This window comes from Pyrenophora tritici-repentis, chromosome 1 (assembly GCF_003171515.1).
Source record: "Pyrenophora tritici-repentis strain M4 chromosome 1, whole genome shotgun sequence".
NCBI lineage: Eukaryota > Fungi > Ascomycota > Dothideomycetes > Pleosporales > Pleosporaceae > Pyrenophora > Pyrenophora tritici-repentis.
The window spans coordinates 4,720,665-4,739,589 of NC_089390.1; the positions used below are offsets into that span (position 1 = coordinate 4,720,665).

At 50.1% G+C, this 18,925-nt stretch overlaps 7 protein-coding genes across 7 annotated transcripts; 6 read left to right on the plus strand and 1 right to left on the minus strand.

Moving 5' to 3' along the window:
• Positions 1-237: 237 nt before the first annotated feature.
• PtrM4_018660 (uncharacterized protein) lies at positions 238-444 on the plus strand (the record flags this gene model as incomplete). The annotated part of the gene is made up of 2 exons (XM_066103332.1): positions 238-272; positions 303-444. The coding sequence occupies 2 exons, from the start codon at positions 238-240 to the stop codon at positions 442-444; spliced, it is 177 nt and encodes a 58-aa protein (XP_065965534.1).
• A 35-nt stretch (positions 445-479) lies between these two features.
• PtrM4_018670 (Ubiquitin-protein ligase) lies at positions 480-945 on the plus strand (the record flags this gene model as incomplete). Its single annotated transcript, XM_001931731.2, has 2 exons — positions 480-740; positions 793-945. 2 exons carry the CDS (start codon positions 480-482, stop codon positions 943-945), a joined length of 414 nt encoding a protein of 137 aa, XP_001931766.2.
• An 824-nt stretch (positions 946-1,769) lies between these two features.
• Positions 1,770-3,098, plus strand: PtrM4_018680 (IlvC, Ketol-acid reductoisomerase; the record flags this gene model as incomplete). Its single annotated transcript, XM_001931732.2, has 3 exons — positions 1,770-1,971; positions 2,046-2,353; positions 2,403-3,098. The coding sequence occupies 3 exons, from the start codon at positions 1,770-1,772 to the stop codon at positions 3,096-3,098; spliced, it is 1,206 nt and encodes a 401-aa protein (XP_001931767.2).
• A 1,304-nt stretch (positions 3,099-4,402) lies between these two features.
• On the plus strand, positions 4,403-6,062 carry PtrM4_018690 (FucP, Fucose permease; the record flags this gene model as incomplete). The annotated part of the gene is made up of 3 exons (XM_066103333.1): positions 4,403-4,557; positions 4,609-4,832; positions 4,879-6,062. The coding sequence occupies 3 exons, from the start codon at positions 4,403-4,405 to the stop codon at positions 6,060-6,062; spliced, it is 1,563 nt and encodes a 520-aa protein (XP_065965535.1).
• A 2,022-nt stretch (positions 6,063-8,084) lies between these two features.
• Positions 8,085-10,523, plus strand: PtrM4_018700 (DUF3176 domain containing protein; the record flags this gene model as incomplete). The annotated part of the gene is made up of 1 exon (XM_066103334.1): positions 8,085-10,523. The coding sequence occupies one exon, from the start codon at positions 8,085-8,087 to the stop codon at positions 10,521-10,523; it is 2,439 nt and encodes an 812-aa protein (XP_065965536.1).
• Positions 10,524-10,632: 109 nt separating this feature from the next.
• On the minus strand, positions 10,633-11,216 carry PtrM4_018710 (uncharacterized protein; the record flags this gene model as incomplete). Its single annotated transcript, XM_001931735.2, has 2 exons — positions 10,633-11,091; positions 11,142-11,216. The coding sequence occupies 2 exons, from the start codon at positions 11,214-11,216 to the stop codon at positions 10,633-10,635; spliced, it is 534 nt and encodes a 177-aa protein (XP_001931770.1).
• Positions 11,217-16,218: 5,002 nt separating this feature from the next.
• PtrM4_018720 (DUF3176 domain containing protein) lies at positions 16,219-18,094 on the plus strand (the record flags this gene model as incomplete). Its single annotated transcript, XM_001931736.2, has 2 exons — positions 16,219-16,870; positions 17,013-18,094. 2 exons carry the CDS (start codon positions 16,219-16,221, stop codon positions 18,092-18,094), a joined length of 1,734 nt encoding a protein of 577 aa, XP_001931771.2.
• Positions 18,095-18,925: the final 831 nt, after the last annotated feature.

Below are 18,925 nucleotides of genomic sequence, written 5' to 3' on the forward strand. Positions count from 1 at the left end.
TATTCTTCCCTCTCGACTTAGAAACATTTCCTTTGGCGTTCAAGACATTCTCTCTCGTCGCTTTTCTTTTAGCTGCTATCTACCGCGCCTTCTCTGCTACAGCCGGCCGCGTGCCTCTACCCGCCGCCGCTTACCTCCGACTCCCTCACTCGCGCCTGCTGCACACACGCGATCACGTCTACGAAACGGCATTACATAGCCAGTTACTCCGTGCAATACCGCCAAGATGATGAAAATATGGTCTATGGCAAGTTTCTCATCCCTAATGCAGGGTTCGGCGACTAGTTAAAATGCTAACACAGGCTACAGAAGAAGCAGCAGCAACAAGATGAAGCCGCAGCGGCTGCCTCAAGTAAAAAGAAGAAGGTTACTCCAGCTCAGCTGCGCACACAGAAAGGCACGCAACCAATTAGCCTACCCATCTTGCGCGCAAATGCTAAATGAGTGTAGATCTCGAAGAACTCTCTCTCGGCACAACAATGAAGACACACTTTCCCAACCCTGACGATATCCTCAACTTCGAACTTACTATCGATCCCGACGAGGGCATGTACAAGGGTGGCCGTTTCAAGTTTGACTTTAAAATCAACCAAAACTTCCCACACGACCCACCGAAAGTCAAGTGCACCCAGAAGATATACCACCCGAACATCGATCTGGAAGGCAACGTCTGCCTTAACATTCTGCGCGAAGACTGGAAACCAGTGCTGAACCTGAACGCAGTTGTTGTCGGTTTACAGGTACGGTTTCGCAGAGTATGTAGAAACATGGACAAGTGCTGACAGACGACAGTTTCTCTTCCTCGAACCGAACGCGTCGGATCCGCTAAACAAAGAAGCTGCAGAGGACCTAAAAGTGAACCGAGAAGGCTTCAAGCGCAATGTGCGCGCATCGCTGGGTGGTGGTACGGTCAAGGGACAAAGCTTCGATCGCGTCCTCAAATGAACGGTTATATAAGTTCAGGGTTGACCAGCGTCTTGTACAGCGAGCCTGATGTGGGTTGGTACGGAAGTTTTGTCTTGGAGGCATAAGAACCGGCACCAAGAAGTTGGTGTCAAAGAAGCGTTGAGGTCGGCGGCTCGGGATACAATACATACCAAACACCAGGGCTGCATATATTGAGCGTTGCATTATGTATAGGGAGCGTGGCGTCGCATACGGGCGGATATAGCATTCTGATTTCCTGTCAATGTGATGGAGTATTTGCGTATAGCACGGTGATACCCTTTGTAAATTCTGCTTTACACAAGTGAATTCAAAGCCCGTGGCCTTTCCGCGAGGTTCGCTTGGAATGTTGCGTTATGATGCTAACCGACTGGGATGTATATCCCATCTTCATGCCCTGGAGCTTGAGTTCTGCCAGGTACAACCTCTTCGAATGCGCGACCGTGTAAGAATATTTTCCTCTTTGGTGGGAACGCGCGAACAAAGAAAGATGACAGCACCAAGTTAGTTATCAGCCGCCATGCACTACACGTATGACTGTGTTGAGCGATGCTAGACGATGATACGAACGACCGCCGTCGGAGAGACGCATTTCTCCCCGAAGACCCTCTAATACCCCTGCTAGAGCGTCGGAGCGGTCGGAGCGGGGCGGTTCATTGGCCACGGATGCGAACGGCCAATTCTGGGGCAGCGATAATCGGCGTGGCCTAAGCTCGCTCAGTCGAAATTCTAGCTGCTGTAAAGTGTCGAGCCGCAACCTTAAAAGCTCGTTGTCCCCGCCGAATACCTTTCTGACCCCAAGATACCCCTCACACACTTTCACGATGGCTTCAAGACCTGTTTCCCGCGCTCTCCGCCAAACCGCCCGCCAATTGGCTGCTACTCCTGCTCAGAAGCGCACTTTTGTGTCTGCTCTGAGTGCGGGTGCTAAGAAGGCTGCTCCTAGGGCGGCTGTCACCAGCCAATTCCAGCAGACTCGTGGTGTCAAGACCATTGACTTTGCCGGAACCAAGGAGACTGTTTACGGTAAGTTTGAGTTTATTCATGTTTACACGGAAGAGTATGTGTTGTCATTGAGCGAAGCTGACAACAACATTTAGAGCGTGATGACTGGCCAAAGGAGAAGCTCCTTGAGTACTTCAAGAACGACACCCTTGCCCTCATCGGCTACGGCTCCCAGGGTCACGGTCAGGGTCTCAACCTCCGCGACAACGGCCTAAACGTCATCGTCGGTGTACGGAAGAACGGTGCTTCGTGGAAGGAGGCCGAGCAGGATGGCTGGGTCCCCGGCAAGAACCTGTTCGACATTGACGAGGCCATTGGCAAGTCCACCATTGTCATGAACCTTCTCTCAGATGCGGCTCAGTCCGAGACCTGGCCCGCCATCAAGCCCCAGCTCAAGGGAAAGGTATGCACTCACATGCGGAAGAAGTTGACTGTCACACTAACGAGAATAGACTCTCTACTTCTCCCACGGCTTCTCGCCCGTCTTCAAGGACCTCACCAAGGTCGAAGTCCCCAAGGACATCGATGTCATCCTCGTCGCCCCCAAGGGTTCCGGCCGTACCGTCCGCACTCTCTTCCGTGAGGGCCGTGGAATCAACTCTTCCATTGCCGTCTTCCAAGACGTGACCGGCAAGGCCAAGGAGAAGGCCATCGCCCTCGGTGTTGCCGTCGGTTCCGGATACATGTACGAGACTACTTTCGAGAAGGAGGTCTACTCCGACTTGTACGGCGAGCGTGGCTGCCTTATGGGCGGTATCCACGGCATGTTCCTCGCTCAATACGAGGTTCTCCGTGAGCGCGGCCACAGCCCCTCTGAGGCTTTCAACGAGACTGTCGAGGAGGCTACCCAGTCGCTATATCCCTTGATCGGTGCCAACGGCATGGACTACATGTACGCTGCCTGCTCGACCACCGCCCGTCGCGGTGCCATCGACTGGAGCAAGCGCTTCAAGGATGCCCTCAAGCCCGTCTTCGACGACCTCTACACCTCAGTTGAGAACGGCAGCGAGACCAAGCGCTCGCTCGAGTACAACTCGCAGCCCGACTACCGTGAGAAGTACAACCAGGAGCTCAAGGAGATTGACGACCTTGAGATCTGGCGTGCTGGAAAGGCTGTCCGCTCCCTCCGCCCCGAGAACGCTAAGTAAAATGCGTTTCGCTATTGGGAAGAGGTTGAGCCTGGGGACAGAAGTAAAAGGTTAAGGGAATTATGTAGATAGGTCATGTCTTTGTTACGATTACGGATTTGTGGCGTTGGCGCGCTCTTTTTTGCTTATGAAAGGGGGGTTTCCAACATCCATGACTATACATGGTAGAAAGAAGGAAGCTTAGTCTAAAAGCATAAATGATACCTTTTCATGACAGCAATTTGTGTGTTTGCTTTGATGTTCGCTTTTCAAGGTGCTTTTAGATAGTACGATATTGAGCGGTTTGCTACAGGTGGTGTTTCCATAGCTGGTTGTGAGGGACATTGTTTGCTTTTCTGTCTCCAACGAAACGCTTTGTCAGGCTATGTGAAAAGAAAGTATATTTGTCTCACTGCGGTGTTGGATTCCAGATATGCCGGTACGGATAAATATTGTTTCATTGAGCACATGCGGACGCCACTGCTGACACTGTTCTGTGTAAGTTTATTTGGTAGTCATGTGCTAATGACTGTAACTATCGAACTTGGTATTATAGTAAGGCTGCTCACCTGGGCATCTACCAATATCACCCCGGCGCTAACCCGCCAGGGAAAGCCCTGGAGAACGACCCTTCCGCGCCAGACACGGCAATCCCTTCTCCCCCCATCTTGCCAGATGCTTACCGCGTCTAAGCACTTGCTCGCTCAGGAAAACGCCCAGAGATTTCAGGATAAATTCCCCGCATTCTGCCCACTTACTCTCTTCGACACGGTCCGCACCACGCTTGGTTTAGCGTCTTTATCCCAGACCTGGGGCGGGCCATCGGGTCAACTGAGTCCAGCCTCGCGTAACACACTTGCACATACACATGATGCTGGCTTCGTTTTCTTCTGATGGTTGTACTTGTGTAGTCATGTAAGATATGGAAACTCCACGATAGCGGCAAATTATTCCGTGGTACGCGAGATACGGCGTGTGAAAGATGATCTGGTGTACTGTTGTACAAAATCGCTGGACCCAATCGTCCACTGCCCTCTCTTGCATGCTTTGATCAACAGTCAGCCTTTTCGAGGTGAGCAAAGGATGCGATCAACCAACCCATGGGGTGCATTACCCCGCAAAGCCAAGGGGAATAGATACGAGCGTATGCATGTTCCTAATCGCTTGCACGGGGTTTTGGGCCGGTGAATCCTGGCTTGTTGGTGTGTACTGTATGGTGGTGTTGAATGGAGGGGGGTATTTAGAAGGGGGTAGCCTGGGCTGATACGACTGTGTACGCCTTCTTACATGCTACTTCCTTTGAGATTGAGATATTGTTGTGAAATATGGCACCAGCGGTCGCGGGTCCTGGCGATGGCATTATCGAACGCCTTGTTGCGGCGGATACTGTGAGGTGGTGGAATAAGCCGAATCTTCGACGGCTTTATCTGTTGCTTGTTCCGTTTTGTCTGTTTATTGAGTCAACGTCTGGGTTTGATAGGTAGGTGTTCGATACCTGTGTTGTGAGGACAGTGTGCTGATGCGGTGGAAGCTCGATGATGAACGGCATGCAGGCGTTGAATTACTGGCAAGAGTACTTTGGCCATCCCAAGGGAGGTCAGCTTGGGTTGCTGGTTGCTTGCTACAATCTGGGCGCTATTACTAGTATCCCGTTTGTGGCAATTGTGTCTGATCATCTGGGGAGACGTAAGAGTATTGTGTTGGGCTCTACTATTATGATCATTGGGGCGATTATGCAGGGGCTGTCTCAAAACTGTACGTTTTACATCCCTGGTATTACGCGGAGCTGACATACATGCAGTGGCCATGTTCATTTTCAGCCGCATCTTTCTCGGTCACGGCATCGTATACGCCATCATATCGGGGGCTGCCCTTCTCGGCGAACTGGGCCATCCAAAAGAGCGTGCCTTCCTCGGCAGTATGTTCAACGCTTTCTTTGGAGTAGGCTCCGTCCTTGGTGCAGGAATCGTAGTGCGCACACTACTTATTCCAAGTGACTGGTCTTGGCGCCTACCATCGATCCTCCAGGCAATACCGTCTGTAATTCAGATCGTGTTTGCTCTTACGGTGCCAGAGAGTCCCAGGTGGCTTGTTTCAAAGGACAGGAGTGAAGAGGCTCTCGAGATCTTGATCAAGTATCATGCTGAGGGTGATGCATCTGCTGAGCTACCTCACATTGAGATCGCTGAGATTCGTAAAGCGCTGGAATTAGAAAATGAGTCTCGTCAAAGAGGCTGGGCTGAGCTCTTCCAGTCTAAAGGCATGCGACACCGCGCTGTTGTAGCTGCTGGACTTGGTATCTTTGTGCAGTACAGCGGCAACAATCTCATCAGCCAGTACCTCGTACCGATCCTCAAGAAGATTGGCATCGAAGACAGTCACACACAGGTACGCTACAACGTTGGCTCCGAAGCTTGGGGCTTCCTCATGGCACTCGTCATGGCCAGTGTTTCGCCTCGCTTCCCGCGACGAAGGATGTACCTCTTATGCGCGAGCTGTCTCTTATGCGTATACACTGCGTGGACTATTGCACAGGCTCGGAACCGCATGACTGGATCTAAAGAGACTGGTTACGCAGTTCTTGTCATGATCTTCCTCTACAAGCCCGCATACAACATCGCCTACAACGCCCTGACCTACGTCTACATGGTCGAGCTATTCCCATACTACGTCCGCACCAAGGGCCTTTCATGGTTTCAACTCTTCAACAGATGCTCCGTCATGCTTGGGTCCTTTACCAATCCCATTGGGCTACAGGACCTTGACTGGAAGTTCCTATTTGTGTACATTGCCTTGCTATCTTTTGAGATTGTGTTCATTTACTTTCTGTTTCCGGAAACATACGGCAAGACATTGGAGGAGCTCACATTCCTGTTTGAAAGCGAGAAGCAGGATCGCGAAGCGCTTGCTGTGACTACGGCCAAGATATTGGGGCAGGATGGCAACGTTACCGAGATTCACGAGGCGCCAGAGAAGAAGGCTTAGATTAAGGCACAATGGTAGCTGAGGCAGGCTGGAAGAGGTCGGCCTTGCGAGCGTTGCATTTGGCGCTGAGGAAGTGGGTTTGAAGATGGCAGGAAGATCACTGAATCTTGTCAGGCGCGTCTGGAACCAGCTGGTCGGGAGAAACGAGAACAAGGTTCCATAAACCTTTTGAGGTTGGGCAGTACCAGCCCTTGCATGTTATGCTTTTTATGTAAGCCATAAGCTTATCTTTTCGTCCGCAACGAATCACTGTCTACTATTCAACCACCACCGTCAGCAGTGAGGCTCAAATACCGACCACATAGGTCGAATAGTGCATGACCCACGTAACAGATAGGTGTCATGTCTCCGGCTCAGAACGGGTAACTTGCTGGCCAACTCTCTGGACTAGCTTACGGCACAGCAGTATTCGAGACACCAGGTTGCATTCGTGATGAACGTTTTTAATCTATTCTGTCTCACGACCAGCCATCTCATATTGAAAGAGGTTAGAAACGCGCCGATACTCCTCTATCAGTCTGGAGATCCGTTTCAAGGATGCACCAATAGCTCATCCTTGCAAAGAACGACCATACCGATCAAGAGCCGGCGGCTACAAGACGTAGTCTCCCGAATGACCGGTCCGAGTGGGAACGAGTGGGAATTCCCCGGGCGAATAGCAAGTTAGTGGCATCGAAACAAACAAGAAAGAGTCAGTCGTCGGCCAGTGAGTGAGCCGAAAGAGCCTCAATAGCCGCGATCCAACATGGCCGATCAGACGCCACTGCTAGTACACGTGTCAGTTAGAAGACATATCGAATGGCACAACGAGCTTCAAGCCTTCGTGGTATCAGGAGCATATCGCCAAGTGTTGGATGTTGACAGAGGGCTGGTATCAGCTATCGCAATTTTCTTTTCCATGTGACCAGCATGGGATGGTCGCCCAGCATGCTGTCAAACCTCACCTGCTTCCCCTGTGGAAACTGTCGTCACGTGAAGCTTGCATCATGCATGCAAACTGCTATATATGTGGACATCTTGCACCAAGATCAGATATGCACGATAGAAGCGACGAAGAATATTCGAAAAATAGACGACTAGACGACGTGGCTGAATTTTACTCGACCATGATAGGCCGCTATTAATAAGCGGGGGTTCTTAATCGGCTCCGCGCCTAACGATAGCGGGCCCCCGCTATCGTGCTCCCCCAAAGAAAGTCGAAACTGGATGTTTGGCCGACTCCACGACCATCCACCCCGCGCAAATTTCATGCCATCGCCTCTGCGGCTAGAGCGGCGCATCGTCATTCGCCCGAGAAGAGGATCCAACACTCCTCCTCCGACTTTGACGTCTTCGCATTGGTTTCAAGGCACGATGAGGCTCGAAGCGCCTATAGCAACTGTGTCACATCGTCATCCCAAAGTGACCTCATGGAGTCACGGAGGGGCCAAAACTAAGAATAAGCCTGCATGCATACGTTTTTAATACCACGGCGGCAACAGGATACGCTAGGCTACGCTGCCGGCCCTGCCAGCGGTTATACATCTGTTCTGTACGGCTACGCCCTCGCCGGCGCTCCGGGCTGACAGCTCCCGACGACTACGCCGCACGCAGGTGGAGTGGGAACGGCCCTCAGCCGCCTCTCTTGGCGAGCTTTCGTCGTGGTTGGACTTGGTCCTTGCACCTAGCTCGTGCCATGAATGGTGGGTGAACTCGGTAATGCACATACTATCCAGAAGGATGGCATAGTTTGCATGTACGCCGCAGTAACAGCTGTGTTTGATGTTTCGAGCATGCTCCAATCATGGATTTGGTGGGTGGAGGCTTATACTGCGGCTCAGTGTTGTTATAGTGTGGTGATGGTAAGGGTACACAGAATCATTCTGCAGCTTCTATCTAATTCGGCATTCCCATTTCCAAGACGCTTGCCTCTCAGCTTCACTTCTTCCTTTTCTCTTATTTAATAGTGGAAAGCATAATCATAGTCAGCTTCACGTTAGTTCGATGCCCTACCCCATTACCATACCGGGGTCTCCATCGAACATGCCTCAACCAGAGCGTAGTCCCATGCACTGGCCCACCTTCCCCGACATTCCAATCTATCTCGATACAGGGAACAGCCGTATCGCGCCCAAGTCTTACGGAACGACTCCCACAACACCCACAACACCAGAGATACTCCCTCATGGCCGCCCTACATATCTGAGCCCGGCCCATATCAACGCCCCACCCATCACCCCAGCCGAACCGAGCCCAACTACTACCATCGAGACATCTTCTGATCATCGATCAGTGGTGTGGCCAATTCCAGAACCGCCTCCAGAGGTGGTGAGGCAGCAGCCCCGACGACCACTTCTTCGCTTTTTCCCCAGTGATCGACCGCGTGTCCGACTTGACACGGCTTTTCCCCAGCCCCCATATGAGGTCTCAAACCCAGAAAAGCAGAGCGACAACGACCGCAAGTCACACCTTGGTCTAGGCATCAGTGGTGGTCCACCTAGACCGCCATCGATCCGGGTACAGCCCCCGACATTCGAAAACGAGAAAGCAGACCCGTCTGCGAACATTGCACAACGCATCGAAGAGAAGCTTTGGAGCTATAACTCTTCAGGCAACGTCATCGAACGATGGCTACTCGAGATAGTCAGTTGGTTGATCAGCGCTGTGTGCATGGGCGCGATCATCGCAGTGCTTGTCGTCCTCAAGGACAAGCCATCCTCTAAATGGCCCTTCAACAACCTCGGTATTACCCTGAACGCCTTTGTTTCTGTACTCTCGCGAGTTGCAGGTGCTGCTCTTTTACTCCCTGTCGCAGAAGCTCTTGGGCAACTGAAGTGGAGCTGGTTTATCCGAGGAGATTCGAAGAAGATGTGGGATTTCGAGATGTTTGACAACGCATCTAGAGGACCGTGGGGTGCTTTCCTCTTGCTCATACACACTAAGGGAAAGACCATCGCTGCTCTTGGCGCCCTAGTCACAATATTCGCCCTCGCATTGGATCCTTTCTTTCAGCAGGTCGTCAGCTTTCCCACGCGCTGGACGATGCAACATACAAACAGCTCTATCACGCGAGTTGTACGATATGAACCAGCATACAATGTTCAATACGAAAATGGCGAAGCTGTAGCTGAGCTAGATGCGATCATCGGGAGCGTTGCTGACCCATTTTTCATCAACAACGGAACCCAGCCAATGCCTTTCGGAAATGGAACTCGCGCAGACGTACCTATATCATGCCCTGGCAGCAACTGTACTTGGCCAAGCTATGAAACACTCGGTGTCTGTAGCCAGTGTGTAGAGGTACCGACTCTCCTCAACTTCACGTGTATGTTCACAAGGGTAGACTGGACTTCAAAGCTCAATGCTACGGAGTCTTCATACCCCAAGGCGAACGTATGTGGGTACTTCCTCAATTCCACTAGTGACAACCCAATCCTCATGTCTGGCTACATGGTTGACGAAGCTGGAAACAAATCTGGTGAGGTTTTGCTGTCGCGGACGCTACCGTTGACAACCAACTATATGCGAGAAGCACTCTGGGGGGATGGCTCTATCAACTTCAAGCATATACGAAACCCCATCGTAGATGCCTTGATCTCTAGCGCCTCCAATAACACTGACGATGTATTTTCGGATAAGATGCCGGCATTACACGAATGCGTCGTGTCTTGGTGTGTCAAGACTGTCCAATCGTCTTACTACTTGGGCACATATCAAGAAGTGGTCACGAATGTCTTCCTGAACGACACGCAAGGACCATATCCCTGGCATACTACCTGGTTGGCAGACGAAGGGTATGCGCTCACTGACTATTTCGAGAATGTCACTATATCTGCACCACAAACCGGTCAAAGCTTTCCAGAACACGGATGGGGAGTCAGTAACGATACTATGCTCAACACAGTACTTATTTTCGATCGCGTCTTTCCTTCTTTTACGACGTCTACGAACGAATCCGATGTTCCAGTCCTTCGCTGGAGAACTGGAAGCCCAACCTTGGCGAGGACATTGTTTCCAGAATTCAACCCTTGGTTATCACCAAACAATATTACACGACACATGGAAAGGATGGCCATTTCAATCACAAACGCAATTAGATCTTCAACAAGCGGCGAGACAGTATTCGGACATTCCTATGAGAACGAGATCTATGTCGAAGTTACCTGGGGCTGGCTGAGCCTACCGCTTTGCCTTCTCTTAGTCAGCTTTATATTTCTTGTTTCTACGGTCATCAAAAGCGCTAGCGAGAAAGGCCAAGTGAGCATAAGGAAAAATTCAGCGATTGCTACATTGCTCTATGGACTTCCCGATCATTATCAAAAACAATTGACAAAGTCGAACTCAAAAGGTACTCCAAGAACGAAAGCGAAAGATCTCAGGGTCAGACTATCTGCAACAAGAGGTTGGAGAAGCTCTGGAAATATTTTCACACCCTTGACTCCAAAGGCACCATCAAACTTGCCACCACCAGGGTGGATTTGATTCCATTCTATTCTACATACTCCGCAATAGGATATGGAGAAAATATTGATACACTTCTTAAGAAATTATTAGAACTAATACCATCTGTCGCCGCTTTCACGAACACTCATCACCGGCTTATTTCTCCACTGGGGTCTCCTCCGCAGTGATTCCTATTTGCCACGTTTACGTTCTCTTCTGTCAAATCAACATCCCGTCGGCCTCCAGGGCGTACACGAATCGATCGCTCGACCTTCTCTTCTGCTGGCTCAACATCCCGGCCTCCAGGGCGTACACGAATCGATCGCTCGATATGATCTTCTGTTGACTCAACATTCCGCCCTCCGGGGCGTACACGAATACTACGCTCGACGTTCTCTTCCGTCGACTCCACGTCCCGGCCTCCAGGGCGTACCCTAATAGAACGTTCGGCCTTCTCTTCTGTCGGCTCAACGTCCCGGCCTCCAGGGCGTACCCGAATCGAACGCGCGACCTTCTCAACCATCGAGGTCCTCTCCAGGATGTTGCTGATAGCGCTGGTCACCGGGAAGGCATTGCGACGATCCGCAGTTGGAAACACGGGACTAATCTATGTCACAAGTCAGATGGACCAACGGACTCAGAATTTGTAGCACTAACGTTGCTGGGCAGTACTGGCGCTGTGATGGTGGGGAGTACCAAATACGCGGCGAGAAAGAGAGTATGTCCGCGCATGATGACAATGGTTAAAGCTTTATATTGTTATACAGGAGAATGGTTAGAGTATGAAGAAAAGAATCGTTGGCACAGCCAAGCAAGAGTTTGTTCCCGATGGGGTGGTATGCTGGGATGTGTTGTATTTGGGATGGTATCTCGAATGTGGGAACAGTCCACGACTTTATCCACGACCCTGGATTCACAGCAACGCTTGACGACATCGCATCACACATCACACTCATTTACACTATCCCTACACTATCCGTCCACGTTGCCTCCACGGCGCTTCGAAACGCGGTGACTATCTCAACGATAACCGCCTTGGAAGCCACCGACTCGACGCGGAATCAAGGGGCGAGCAGCGTATTGTTCATGCCGTGTGACAATTAAACAGTCATTGGGGGTGATCCCGGGAAAGCATAATGATTGGGGTACGGATTCGGCAAGCTGAAACGCAAAAATCGATGCGACTGGAACACAAGGCGTTAGATGGGAAAGGCTGAAAGCCTGACTACGCGTCGCAATGCATCCCGCAGCCTTTGGCAACTTTCATCACATCGGGTTATCACACTACAAGCGCTGGAGGGGCTCTCTACAAGGCAATTCGGGAGAGTCGAGATTTTGGTAAGTACATCACCCGCAAATCCCGTAGTCCTCATCAACTTCGTCAACTGCCAAAACGATTTCTGACCAATCGACAGGTTTTCTCGGTGTGACGTGGCTTGGCGGCGTTTTGGACTTACCCCGGGAGCTGAAGCGATTGGCTATTCATTATCGGTACCTTGCACAACGGCGGCCTAGTCACATATTACCCGTGCACGTGACGTATCCCGGCGTTACGCTTTCAGCGAATTGTTGATTCTAGTAAAGACTCAATAGCTTGTGATTCAAGAGACATAGAGTAGCCACTGAGTCGCCATCATTCTCATTCTCCCATACTAGACAACATCCCTGTACACTCATAAGACTTCGTTTGCATCATGCAGCCTCTAGCACTGAGCGTGCCGTGATTGCATGCAGTGTACTAATATTTACGTTTTCCACATATCTTTCCCTTGCTGACAACGATACATCATAGGATTGCTAAAGAGTGAATGTACACTGGCAAAATTTGAGGAGCCGTCTGGTATTACACATTTATTTACTTAGCCATGCTATCGTATCAATATTCATGCTTCGCTTTGTGGGACTACTTTGTCTTCAGATGTCGAAAAGATACCACCAATAGTGAGTAGCCATTAGGCGCCCACAGCCCACACTGATGTTGGCATATCACACTCACCCGATGCAATCTGCCTGCACGTCAACCTTATCAACACGAACTCCACGCGACTCAGTCCTTGACTTATCTGGACCAGAAAAGAGTGCTTGAGCGACTGCTACGAGCGCTACAGATCTGATCACGTCATGGGAGTATGACTGCGTGAATTTTAGCACCTGCATCAAGGCAATGCAATGCACCTTGATCACGGCGCGGACACCTCAGCTCATTCTGATGTTTTCTTTTCTCAACCCCAGACTTTGGTTTCTGCTAAAGCTGCAGCCACGGAATTTTTGCCACACCTCGCTTCCACATGTCACGAAACGTGTTCCACTCTCTCACACATGCACTTCTTGTGTGCTTTTGTAACCACAGGTTTGACAACCAGTCGACTTTAATCTTTGACGGGTGCATTCTGTTGTCAGAGGTTTCTCGGGTGCACGCTCAAACTCCCCACCTTGTGCGAGGTGTTTTGGGCCAGAGTTCACCCAAAGCTCAGAGTCGCAACATCGCGCATGCGATATGATAGAATCTGGTGAATACAGAGAAGAAATGACCCACTAAAACCTAGTCGCATCGCCTCCTGGGCATCACACGTCAGTGCCTCGTGTGCCAATTTCGTAAAGTCTCAGTGCCTTTTGTGCGGATTCTACAGTACCGTACCCGATAGATTTATCGGCCCATGAGTTTGATGATGTATCTCTTGTACCATGGATATGAATTCCAACGACATATGCAGTGAGTGTCAACAATGTGAAGGCGTCAAATAATATTCACTGATACCCTCTCTAACAGCCTTGGCAAGCTTTGCTAATGGCGACAAGGCCCTCAAAGAGGCCGAGGTATGATGACATACAGTACGTACCCGGTACCTACTTCGTGTCCCCTAGCGTGTCGATCCGTTGTCGGCACGGTGGACGCAACGGCGGGCCGCAGGCACTGGGCCTGCCCTCTAAAGACACCCATTCGCTTCAAAATGACCGCTCGTACAGTCAAGACTCAAGTATTATACAATTTATGCCAAGTTTTGAGTCTTATCTGTAGTGTCGCATTGATGACAGACCGCTTTGACGAAGCCCTTGTTCGGCTATACCGGTCCCTAGAGCGCGATACACATGACCCTCAAGGGTACATGCATCTTCATGATTTGACGCACAGATCATGTTGTTGGCAATGAGCTTACGACCTTATGGGGCTAGTATGCAAAGGAAATGATGAGACGAAACGCATGCACACCACCAGCTCTTGCCCAAGTGTGAGAGTGAGTAAATCCGATGCCGACTCGTTTTCCCAGGCTCACCCCAATTGACGCCGGATAATTCATCCGGCTCTATCAAACACCTCACTATCTCATGCGCACTTCAACGCTCGTAACACGGCCCTATTCAAATGTCAATGCGCAAAGCCGAACGATAATCCCGGCTCACAGCCGTCCATTCCCTCATGCAGCGGTGAAGTCCACCGAACTACCATATCTGTCACAGCGCTTCATATCCCATATGCCTACCGTTTCAACAGTAAAAAATACTAAGCCGACCGCGGCCTCCTGCCAACAGATGCTAAAACCTCCGAGGCTTACAGCACGGTCTTGTATTGGATCAGGAAACTGCCCTCATAGTCCCCAGAGAAATTATCAGAGGTGTCGGATCGTGAGTATCGGTAGAGACGTCGGCTGCTTGACACTTCGGCCCGACTTCGGCCCACCTTGCGCAGAGCTTAGGTATACCTTCGTAGCAGCTATGTTCGTAGACAATCAATCAGAACCACTGGACAGAATGCATTCCTAGTTATCGTTATTTCCCTTTACGCACTTAGTGCAAAGCCAACCAACAAGAGGCAATTATCTTATGTCACACGACTCCTGGAATTGTTCTATCGGAGTATCATCAAGATACCTCGAAGGAGAAAAAGAGTCGTCGACCCGCGCTTGGTGAAGCAATGAAGTAAGAATTCAGTTGCTATCTGGAAAGCGTATGTAGTTAAGTTTCACTCCTTCCCTCACTCCCTATCCAGTTTCTCGACATCCATCTCTCTCATATTCATACCCGCTGCCTTCTCGGCACGTGTCATGTGTGATAGATGATTCTCTTAGCTACTGTTTGTTTTAAGTTGGTAGAAATTCCCTGCAAACTGGACCTAGCTTCTCCAGATTCGTTGTCAATCATATTAAGTTTAGTATGGTGGCTGTCGCATCAGATTTCACTATTATCCACTTTACCTAATCCTCTTTTACCTAGGCAAGTACATCCAGCCAAGGATGGGTGATCTCAGCTGTGGGTGTGCTCGTTTTAACTGCGCAGTTGTGCAATAGCCTTAACTATCTGATTAACATTGTATTAAGCTATTGTACATACTGTATTGGTCAAATAAGTGTGCAGTGTTAGTAGGGTGCGGTGCGCGCTTGCCAACCATGTCAACTCGTAGCGAAGATCTTGGTGGCAGGTGGTAGTCCACCATAGCAATCTCGAACCATCTTTGCTATCATCGATATCGCTTATCAAAAATGTCACGGTGGCCACATAATGCTAGCCTTGCTTAGATATGGCCACTCTGCACCGATAATCGTCTTCAGCTCATTTGCCTAAGCCGTCTCCCTCACTTTCAGAGAAAACCGAGCGCGCAGAGAGAGTATCTCAGTAGGTTTGCCGTTCGAAGAGGAAGACAAAGAAGTGTAATGTTATTCGGTACAAGTTAACTACCTAGGTAGTTCCCGATTTGGAATAGACTGTGCCGTGCACTATCAGTCATTCCGGGGGCTGGGCACACAAGTAACTACCTAGATGAGTCCAGGTCGCCTTGCGTTCGCCTACCCAGATAGTATATACGCTTCTTTCTACGAAATTTCCAGCGCTTAGCTCTTTGGATGTGTTCACGGATATACTACAAATGCTGCTTGCCATGTGCGCCTGTTCAACTCGTGTGGAGTTGAACTGTATGAGTAGACATTCAGCAAGTCATCAGCAATTCAAGCGTCCCCAAACATCCTCTAGGGTCACTCTTATCAATTAACTAAGCTTCACAGTTGGCGCGCTCAATATGCCATGCTTGCAGGGATGTTCCGCCAGCGCTACCACCGCGGCGGCTACACGATCCGTTCGACCGATCAATTCCCCGAAGCCGCAGATCTGGCTCGCAACCTTGGAATTGCGGCGCTAATTGCTCTGCTTCTATAGGTTTGAGGACGATGGATGTCACTTTTTGCCCTCATCTGGATTATATCGCCAACACATGCGCCATTCTAGGCACACGCCCGCAAACATGTCGTCAACAGGATGCCCAGCAGCACCTAAGCGCCCGTTATCGATGGTGCGCTACGGACGTGGCTACCAATCATCAAACTTAGCACTTCTTCCGAGAAATCACATCTAGTGAGCGTTCGCGCTTTCGAATACCGGTTCAGCAAGAATACACGATGTTACGTACACACGACAGCCACCTACCCCTTTCTCGCCTCGAAGCATCATTTTCCAATGAATATTCAAGTAGACCACGTCCTCCGTCATACCGAGCCTCCGTGCACGACCAGCCTTCACTCGACATCCCAGGACGCATAGAGCAAAAGCTAGCACAATACAATGCATCCCAGAGCATATACAAGCGTTGGCTATTCGAGATTATCAGCGTAACAATTAGCGCAGTTTGCATGGGTATGAAAGCTCCATTCTTTCTTCTCGTATTCTCACGTGCCTAAGTGCAACAATAGGTGCAATAATCGGATTGCTGCATTATCTCCATGACCAGTCCCTCAATAAATGGCCTATGGGCTTAACAATCATCACAGTGCTCTCCAAGATCGCATCAGCAGCACTTATCTTGCCAATCTCGGAGGCCATTGGACAACTGAAGTGGACTTGGTTCCATGGGAAGAAATCTAGGGACGTGTTCGACTTTGAAATCTTTGATAAAGCATCACGCGGTGCATGGGGCTCAGTCATGCTCTTATTCCGGACGAAGGGCAAGTCGCTTGCTGCTTTGGGTGCACTCTTGACAGTGCTCCTACTGGCAATCGATACCTTTTTCCAACAAGTGACTGATTTTCCAGAACGCTGGCAGCCACGAGGGGATAGCTTCATTCCGCGCATCGTTCGTTACGAACCAACCATCGAAACTGCGTACGATAATCTCAGCGATGTTCCAATAGCACAAGTAAACGGCGAATTAAGTAGGGTGATAAAACCGTTTTTTTACGACAAGAACGGTACCCAGCCGATTACGACCGGAAATAGTACTCAGGCCGAGATACCACTAATTTGCCCTACTGGTAGATGTGACTGGCCGGCTTATGAGACCTTGTCAGTTTGTAGTGCTTGTGAGGATGTATCGAATCTTCTCGAGTACGCCTGTCTCACGACGAGAATGGACTGGATGAAGAACTCTACTGGCCCAGGTACAGAGAGAACATATCCAAATGGTACGTGGGACCCCAAAAACGCAATTGAAATTTATCAGAAACAAAGATGGAGGGTCCTCATTCCAGCCTGATTCGGACCGGATACAGAGTCGTCATTGAATCAAAGCTGTACCGAACCACTTGCTAACCATTCATATCACAGGAACTGCTTGCGGTTTCTTCTTGAATGCTACCAGCGAAGACCCGGTCCTAATGTCGGGTTATCGAGTGGGAAATGGCACGCCATCGTTGCAGGGAGAAACCCTTCTCATGCGCACTCTACCGCTCATCACAAACCCCTTAAGACATCCCTTCTACGGCAGCGGAAGCATCAAATTCAAACACATTCCATACCCTATCTTGGACGCTTTGATTGTGAGCTCACCAGATGGTTCAGTAGACAGCGTCTACGAGAAAAAGCCCCCGGTTGCTCAAGAATGCGTACTTTCGTGGTGCGTCAAAAAGATTCGCTCATCCTATGTATCTGGGGGGTATGAAGAGCAGATATTGGAGACTTTCGAGAACACGACCAGCGTTGATTGGCCATGGTGGTCCCAAGACTTGCCAGAGTTGGACATGTTTGAGCTGGAGTTCAAGGCGAACATTACCATACAACCGCCATGGATGAACAACAGCAAGACCGCCTTTGGAGTCTCCAACGAAACATTCATGGACGTTGTCACAATCATGGACGAGGTTTTCCCTTCGTTCATCACCGTGTCCAACGCATCAGCGCCACCATTCATAAAAGTTCGGACAAGCTTCACAGACAAGGTTGTGTTTCGCCCTGTTCGCTTCAGCCCATGGCTTGCTCCTAACAATGTGGCTCACCATCTGGAGCGGATGGCTCAAGCCGTGACCAATGCGATCCGATCCTATCCTAGCGATCATGAGCTTATTAAAGGCACTGCGTATATACGAGAGACGTACGTTGCAGTACATTGGGCGTGGCTCACCTTCCCTCTCGCCATGCTTCTCTTGAGTATCGTGTTCCTGGCCGCCACTATACTGAAGACTTCAAGCAATACCCACAACGAAGTCGGAATCTGGAAGACATCTGCTCTCCCTTCTCTGGTGTACGGTTTGCCAAAGGAAATGCAGAAGGATCTCATTTCAACGGCAGCTCCGGTGAGCTCAACAAGCAGAGGTCCGAAGAAGGTGCGGATCAAGTTATCTCCACAGCAAGGATGGAGAGTCTCTGGTCATGTTCAAGCCGGGCCAGCAGCACCACCCGGGTTCATATAGTAGTCATAGCTATGTCATTAGGAAATCAAATGTAAGCGTTCTTCACAACGTCGCCAGGCCATCCCGAAGCTCATCATAATGGATTTATTTATATCCTCTCTTCTCGACCACAGGTACAATGGTCTGGGGTACTCACTACGCTCTCATTCCGACATGATCGGTGCAAATGTCCACCCTTTGTGTCTTGTCAACTATATTTCTCGTATATACCAGAGACCTTATTCTTTCCGTGAGCAAATGCACGTCATGACTGCATGGAAATATGAGAGTTAATTCCAAAATAGGTTAGTCATGCTACTTAGTTAGTGGCACTTGGGCAGCACCGAACTTTTGGGCGAACCCGCCCCAATTCACCACACGGTGGATAATTAGGTTCATCCTAGCACCGCAGTGTGCGGTATTCAGCCGCATGTCGGTTTGTATCCGATTGTAACATAGTGATGACGGGTGTACCTGGAGGGGTTTGGGGGTGGGCCTATACGGGGCTGCGGCGCTAAAAGCAGAGCCCCTATAGGTACACGATAACGAAGCGCACGATCTAGAATAATGTCGTAAGTAAGCTTGCAGTCGACACATGGTACCCTGCAAAATACATCATGTCGGCTACAGGCTCAGCGCTAATTTCAGCATTGTCAACGTTTTCTGTAGCACGGCAAAAACTCCGGCGGCTGCGTGTACAATATAGCCTCAGAGACGCATGCTTGCTATCGTCGCCTTCCCTACTCTTGGCTTTCATATACACTGCTCCCCCCCATCATGACATAGCGCACGAAATAGTTTCCTATCGGTCACTTCTAGGGCCCAATCAACTGCACATAACCGGTGATCAAC